At 38.3% G+C, this 8530-nt stretch overlaps 1 protein-coding gene across 1 annotated transcript in view; it reads left to right on the forward strand.

Annotated features, from left to right (window-relative positions):
* Positions 1-8256, forward strand: part of TTC29 (tetratricopeptide repeat domain 29) — a 214455-nt gene extending 206199 nt beyond the window's left edge. Inside the window, exons 11-12 of the mRNA XM_029959582.1 lie at positions 7589-7662; positions 8037-8256. Of these exons, the coding sequence (XP_029815442.1) occupies positions 7589-7626 (38 nt within the window). The 3' untranslated portion in view covers positions 7627-7662; positions 8037-8256. The remainder of the gene's footprint in view (positions 1-7588; positions 7663-8036) is intronic.
* The last annotated feature ends 274 nt before the right edge of the window (positions 8257-8530 follow it).

Here is an 8530-nt window from a genome sequence, read left to right on the forward strand (position 1 = left end):
CCCCCACGTTATAAAGACCTCAGATTTGTGAGCCACCAGGCAGAGTAGTCACTGGACATGCTGAAAGTCTCAACTGTGAGGAGGTCCTCTTACATCTGATTACAGAAGAGTAGGTACACCTTTAGAGGCCAGGAAACACAGAGCCAAGACAGAACATAAAGAATGAGACCTGCAGAACAAGAAACTCTTAACAAAGCTACATAGAATGCTCATGTGAAAATAGAGAGATAAAGTAAAAAGAACTAAAATCAGAGATACTTGTAGTCAGAGCAGCCTGATACTGTATTTGAACCTCAGTATCCTAATGGCAGGAATTAAGCAAGAGGACATGTTTAAGTAATCTGTGCTCTCAGCTTTCCCTCCCTTAGGACACCTGTGAGGAACCTGAATTTCAGAGAAAGGGGTGCTAAGCACTCTGACAGCCATGTCCTTTGAAGACACACCAAGCTGCATATTCAGAAATAAATATTACACACTGCCAGTGTGTAGTACTGAGCTCCTCTGTTCAGTGGCACGTTTTCCTCCATGGGTAGGAGATGGTGTTCACAAAATACAGGTATGAATGTATGTCCTGCTATCCTGTCTTGCAGGTTCTAATTGTGCCTTTACACCAAGTACTTAACAGACAAAATGCACTATGTCTATACGAGTAAAGGATAAAGGATAAAGTTTTGTGTGTAGTCATGCAAGAAAGTTGCATAGTAAGTGCAAAAAGTACATTCTCAAGCAGAGTACTGAAAAGTTTTACAGGACAAGGATTGTAGTGATTTGGGGGAAACCAGCAAGAATTTTTCAGTGTAGTGGCTTTGGCGTGAATTGGTGTCAGAATCATCACTATGTCTGAAATCTGTGTTTTCACATCTACTGTATTGTAATTATTTCCAGAGCACCTGAAATACCTAGCTTTGCTTTGTTTTAAACTGAATAAATGATAAAATGATAATTCTGCTCACGAATTGGCAACAAATATGCTGCTTCTGTTATGATCAGTATGTTGTCAGAAACATCAGTCCACTTAGTGTTTCTTTGCCCTTTGCAATGAGAATAAATTTCGTTCATAACTCCAAAAATACATGTTAAAACTTCTGTGCATATATCACTGAGGTAGACACATTTCTGTAAAAGTCTGTAGGAATATCTCTGAAAATACTGGCAAAAGTTCTCTGAGACTATAAAATAGCGCTTCTGTGAGCAAGACAAGGGTTTCCTTTCATAAGGATTTCTGAGTAGCTTTTGGGCTCAATCTTTAGTGATAGCTCATGCTCTCAGCAGAGACAGAGGTAGTAGAAGTGTTTTTGTACTGCTTGTATGTTCTCTCCTCACCAGCTCCTCGGGGTAGCCAAGGGCAAGTCTAGCTTCTCCAAGAGCCTTTGCTCAGAAGTTTGCTTTCTCAGCAGGTCCCTCTGGGACTTGTCCTGTCTTTAGGAGAGAGCAAGCAGGTTCCAGTTGTGATCTTCATTCCGAATCTGGACTGGGGAGGGGTGGTAGTGAAAGAAAAGAAACCCTTCTCTGGGCCATCTGGGAATTCTCCTGTGCTCTGTGGAAACTTTAAATAACCAGCTGGGCAGATGCTCACCTGCTTCGTGTTGCTGGAAAAGTGCCTTTGACTGAGAAAGTTTAAAGACACTGAATTGGAAATATTGTTTCCTTAATTTCTCCCTGCCTTGGGTTGGAGTAGACCCAGAGATGAGATGCTGTATTGAAATTTTAAGCTAGTAGTTTGGATTTTATGTAGAATTTGTTGATAGTAAAGGTAAAACTGTAAACTAAAAACTGGCAGCTATTTTGTTTGTGTTTCTTTATGTTTGAAGTGATCTTCTTGATGATTGTTTTTCAAAGCTGAATACTCTGTGTCACCAATATCTGTGTAGAATTTTTCTGATCTCTAACTTCCAGGTGTACAAAAGACACAGTGTCATATTTTGGCCTTGAGAAAAATCCTTGGTTTCCTACCTACAGTCAAAAATATGATCTCTTATTTAAAATTAATATTCAACAAATAGTTTGTGTAAAACTGTTGCTATACTATACTGTCCCAAACAAGAGTAACAACAAACAGAACTGAAAAATGTAAGATCAAGAGAGATTTCCACTGTTGTACAAATGTCTGGAACATGCCCAAACTATGTAAGAGAGGAAGATTAATTTGTCTGAGAACTGTTGAATATGAATAAGTAAACAATGGAAGTTATTAGTCAGGGAAAAATTCATATTCCCATTAGGTTTTCTTACCCAAACCAGAAAAACCTGGCACTTTCTTTATAGTGCCATAATCCAAGTAGGCTCTTCAAAGCATATGAAATAAATTCTTCTCATTCATAAACTTATCCATCTGTGAAGCCTTTGTTCAGAGAAACCTACCTGCTCAAGTGCTTGCTGTAGTTCATTAAAGTCTCCCATTTGTACTCATAAAGACTCATTCATTGCTGTGAATAATATATACAATGTACTGAAAGAGAACCAACTCTTGCTGTTACAATCTAAATTAAACAACTTTGTTTAATAAAAGAAGCACTGTCTCACTTCTAACTAGGCCATAAGCCCTAAGGGCCTTGTATGTGTGTGATTATTTATTTATTTATTTTTGCCAAATTGTCCTACAAGGATCTGAAAGCTGAGTGAACCGAGGGGACTGAATTGTTTCTCTTTCTCTGCCCTCTCAGAAAGACTGAGGCCAGCATGGGCATGACTGTACTGAAGCAAATACTCGTCCATAAACTTATTCTGAAATGCAGTTGGATGATCTCCTGTCTTTTTCTCGATCCCACCTCCTAACCTTTCTAATCTTGAGAGTTCATCTCTATTATATGTGGCTCTTACAAATGCCCATGATTAATAACTGCTGTGATTCATTAGCCTGTGTTGTTGGTATTGTTTCCCCAATGGGAGCATTTGCTATCTAGGGATAGCCCATGATTACTCTGCCTTATGGAACAGTAAGATGCTTTCAATCTAATGCGCTGTCCATGTTTTAGCATAAAATAATATTAAGGCATCCACATAATGGAACCGTCTGAAGATCCATTTTATTAAGCACCGGAAGAAAATGTGTGTGTGTGTGTGTGTGTGTGTGTGTGTTTGCATGTGCAAGGGGAATATAATCAGCATATCTGTTTCACCAGAAACACAATTTCCGTGAGGGTTTCGTGTAAAGACGCAGCTATTTTGAGGTATAGTTCTTGGGACGTGGGGATGAAAAAATACTCTCTAGCCAATATCTTACCTGGTACAATTAACTGACTCAAATTGTATACGGCCTGTTCAAAGAAGGAAAAATAGGGAACAGAGGTAGTAGGTTCATTGTATTTATTCCATTTTGCGGGTATTTATTTTAAATGCAATCTACCTTCAAGTACACAGCTGTACTGCTCTTAAAAGATTACTGTTTCAAGTTACTTCACATACCTTAACAGAGCATGTAACCTTTTTACATTATATGATCAACTTTTTGACAGTGCAGGGCCAGCACAGCTAATGGAATAATAGCCTGCAGGGTCCAGCTAAATGATATACGAATATAATCAACCTTTGTGATGACTATTCAAAAGTAATCCCTTTAGCTTTCAACTGCAACATATATTTCAACCGGGCAAAGCCGTATGAAGAAAATCTCTGCAGACTCCACTGATACAATATGGCCTTCATATCCCCACAGTGTGTTTGCTGCTCACAGTGAGTTTTAAATTTAAGGTAATGGCTACTGTATATTCATGTGAGCATAGAACAATACCTTTGATTTGTTGGAGAAATGTTACATTAGCTACCAAGGGCCCTATTCAGTAAACTTTGACACAACCCTTATATATGGTTTACTGCTTATTCTAAATGGAATATGCCTGATAAAAATGGTTTGCATGCCCAAATTGTACAAATTCATTAATCTTTATATTCATACAACCTCCAAGTACAACTGCCTCCATTCCAAGTGAACCTAGTCAGGATACATGGTTAAACAGGTTGGCCCAACCTGCTTTTAAAAATGCAATTCATCAATTTTCATTTATCAAGACAGAAAAAGAAGTAGGAAGATTGTCTACAAGTGCGTGATGTGCATATTGTTGGCAGTAAAATTATTTTATGCTCTATCTTTGTTCCTACTCCATCATTCTACGGATTACATAACTGAAAACAGCTGCATGACCTTTAAAAATGCAAGTAATTTTTAAATTACAGTAATGGCTTATATCTCATCAGCTCATTACACCAACATGATAATATGTTGTGATAGTCTTGCTTTCTCTCCCTTTTGTGACAAAGATATTGGCTAATAGTGGATCTGAATATGTGGAATTAATTATGTTAGAGGAAAATATATGTAATGAAAACACTGTGTTGCCTTGTATTACTACTTTTGTATGTACAATATAGCAAGAGTTCGCTCCCATTAACAGGAGTTGCAGGTGTGGCCTTGTTTGTGTGTGTGCACCTGAAAACATGTAAAAACATAACGGCACTGTTATCATATTTTGTTTGAGGTGTTGTGTTATGTGTTATGGGATTACATGCCACTTGAATAAGTTGGCTATCGTGCAAGAGTAGGAGAGACTATGGGCTTTTCTCCTGTTTCTTTGCCATGACACTTCTTGAGCCAGCACAAAACTTGTGCATCCTCAGCATCCTGCAGCAGGGAGTTCCAAGGATGAGTTGACAACGCACAAAGAAGCCCTTCCTTTGTATCCAAGGCCACCACCTGCTGCTTTCAGTATATCCCACCTCATTCTTTCATTGGAAGAGACAGTGAAAAATGGTTTCTAGGTCACCTTCTGCATGCTACCCTCATTCTTACTTTTGTCATCTCCTCAGAATATTGCCTATTTTTTTTCCAAAGCAGTTTCTGCTGCCCAAAACAATAGTGCTCTTATGACTTCATCACTTTGTGGAGCTTTCAGTGAAATTCTTGTTTAATAGATTCCAACAGTCTCTGAACAATGCAAAACTTGGATTTGAATGCTCTCCCATTGAATGGGCATGCAAATTCAGGAACACAGGTGTTGCCTCTTTCATTTTCTTTATAATCTTTTGAGAGAATGGTGCCTAAAATTCCTGTCCTCTCAGGAGTTAGTTGTAGCTTCAGTCTTTGTAGGTGTACGTTTTGCAGGCTTTCATTCTTTTATATGACTTTTCATTAATTATATCATTTAAAGGTCTCGCAGCCCTGCATTGCTTTTTCCCAGGAACGTGATGAAATAACGGGATTTTTAGAAGTGTAACATTCTTTAGATAGGCACACATAAACAGCAAGAATAGAGATGCCAATTCTAGCCACACTGAAAATTCGGTCAGACAATTTTAATTATATTTTATCAACAGCAGTGGTAACATGTCAGGAACGTTCTATTATGATTAATTGTATTTACATGCTATTAGTACATATTAATGTTTATCTCCACATTTTGCACAACACAATAAGATGGGAGGAGAATGCTTGATGGTGTGATCTGTGATGGTATATATGTATTATCATTATGAATATGAGATGCTTTTATTGTTCCCAAATAGCATAGGCCAAACAAATGCCAAGAAAACATTTATGGCTCAGTATTCCATCAGTTATCCTTGATACCCTTATTATATGCTGAGAGGGCAGAACTGTTAATCAGGCAATAATAGCTTGGTGTCCAAGTGTGAAGGCAAAAGGCCAAAAGGTGCATGAGAAAAGCAATTTATGCTCTAACTCCCCATCTGTCACATACACATCCCCACAGTCTTTTGCATGTGCAAGATACGTCACAGTCAGAGACGCTTTTATGTGAATTTACTTGGAAATACGTGTTACTGTACCTGGTCACATTTTGGGCTTGAATCACCCACTTGTCTGGCACCACTTTTTAAACAAAGAGACTCCTCTAGAAAGAGCAATAACCAGCTGTGCTGGTGTAAAGCTGGGGTGGGACAATGTAGTTCTGACCCCTGTTGGCACCTCTGAACTGCCTGGGGGTCTCGGCTGCTTCACACTGTTTGAGTGCCTAAACCAAACCCAGCACAGCCCCTTGTATTCAAACTGGGTTTTATTAGATTTTTTTTCATTTAGACAAGGTCTGCTAGGAAAAGGAGTTTCCATTGATATAGTTTAGGCCTGGTTTCAGAACATGTTACCTGGAATAATTACATTGTTAAATACAGAGTAAACCACTAAGGTACACAGTGCCCTCATACAAAATGAGACTTCATATACAACTTAACACTAATTCTCAGGTATTCTTCATAGATTTGCTTATCCTACTCTTACTTGTATACGGCGGATGAAGTGATAGTCAGCAATTATACTTAATAAAAGCCTATGATATGATGAAACAGAAATCTTATTGAGTCTTGAGTGGTCCAGTAGCTTTATTCTGTTCCAAATATTGCACCAGCAGAGACACTGCTTTGAACATTATTTTTCATCCCCACCAGAACTGTGTTAATATATTTACTTTGGACATGAATGGATGCTGTATAAGCACCATTGGTATTGCTGAGACTAAAAGACAAAGTCCAGTTTAGGCATCATGGTACAGAGAGGTAGTGACAAACTGAGGAGGATCCAGTTAAGGATTATACAGAGGTCAGAAAACATGAGTTCCTTTCAAATATTGAAGAGACTGCATTTGCACAGCCTCAGAAAGAGAAGATTAGAGAAAGGAAAATAGTCTCTCAAGTTATAAGGAGTTATTATAACAGAGAACAATGTGCCATTGCTTTTCATGTCTACCAAAAGTAAAACAAGAAAAAGAAATCAGTTTAATTTGCAATAAATATTTATCTTAAGTATTAGGGAAGAAACTGAGCAATAAGATTGTGAAGCACTGGAACAGAGAGATTAGGGATGTTGTGAGACAGCCTTCATCAGAAACCTTTGAGAATAGATGTCAGGATGGACTAGATATATGTGCACTTTCTCCATTTGAGGAGGTGAACCAGATCAGTGGTTCCCAAAATAAGAAACAATCCCCCAGGGGTGGTGTGGCTGTAATGAGGCAGAGGGAGGTGTACTGCCGAAGAGTCACCGGGAATGGAACAGAAAGCGCAGCAAGGAGGTGGGAATTTGGTATGAAAATGGAGTGAGGAAGGAACAAGGGGGAGCATCACAGATCATGGGAGCAAAAGCAGCTTATGGCTGTCAAGAACTGCAGAGTTATGCCATGGCCTCCCAGCCACCTATTCTTTAGATCACATCCCCTGAGAGGTGACAGCCTTTCCTATTCAACCTCCTCGCCCTACTCTTGCTTCCTTCACTGCTCACTTCTTCCCTTGCATGGTCTTCTTACTGCCTGCCATCTTTCAGTGCTCTCTTTGCCATCATCTTCTCCCAAATGCGTCTCCCCTGTTGGCTCCCCAGCTGGTCCCACCTGGACCTGTCCTGTAAAATCAGCCCGTTGGAGAACCTCTGCACAGGAGTGCAAGAAATAAGAGCAGAAATCCCTGTCAGTTTTGTATTTCTGGGATTATATCTTATGTGTCTCACCCTTGTGTTGTCTTAGATTTCTTTCTCTTGTGACTTTTTACTGTGTTACATGTTTTTCTAATAAACCTTCTACGGCTTTTTTCCATTAAGAGTCTTGTGAGTCTAAAACACTGATGCACTTTTTTTTTTTTTAAATAACAGAACTTGATAAAGAAACAAGTGCCTCAAAGCCTCTGTGAGCCTCTGTCCAAGACACCAGTTCTAGTTCCTTCCTGGTATAGTATTTGTTCTTAATTCATAGTCTTTATACCAATATACTGATTTTTGCAAGTTGTCATTGCTATCAACACTTAACCTGATTTTGACAGGAAATCGCACATCATCTCTATTTTACTTTGTCCAAATAACAATATTTTTACTGCTCATAAATGAATGAATTCACACTTCCCTCAGATTTTTTAGATGTGTTTTAGAATTTAACTGCCTTTGATCATGTAATTGCTTTTAATTTACAGACATAAGCCTTTGAGACAGAAAAAAATCTATTAATCAGATGCTGAACCCAAGTATAAAATATGTAGATATTGATATATATATACATAAACTTATGACATTTTACTATTTTTCTATTTGCTGTTTTTCATTCTAGAGGATGCCTCCTTACTGACAGAGGAGCTGATAGATGTATAATGAGTACAGGAAGATCCTTGAGGAGACATGCAACAAAGTAGGAATTTCAGCAGGGATTTTGTCATTAAAATGGGAGCACAGTGTTGCAGTACAAACATCTGAGAGCTCTATGATATATTATGACTGAAATGTGGCTTCAATGTGTATTACATGTTTTTATCAAAAATAGCTGGTGTTGTTGAAATAAATAAAAACAAAGAGCAGTAGAACAGAAAGTTTATACTTTGTGCCCCTAATGCTTAATGTCTTCCAAAGTGTCAATATGCTCCCGTTAAGATATTAAACATCATTTATGCCTATGGAATGGGAATCCAAGCCACTCAATAACTTGTAAGGTCAGTTTCCAAATGTGTCCAGAGAATTTTCTTTAAAGCCCATATAATTCTCCCTTTCAGAAAAACTTATTCATAGGACTACCAGTGATTTTATCATGTGTGCTCAATGGCTGGGGTT

Source organism: Manacus vitellinus, unplaced genomic scaffold (genome assembly GCF_001715985.3).
Source record: "Manacus vitellinus isolate BGI_N305 unplaced genomic scaffold, ASM171598v3 scaffold_0_pilon, whole genome shotgun sequence".
Lineage (NCBI taxonomy): Eukaryota > Metazoa > Chordata > Aves > Passeriformes > Pipridae > Manacus > Manacus vitellinus.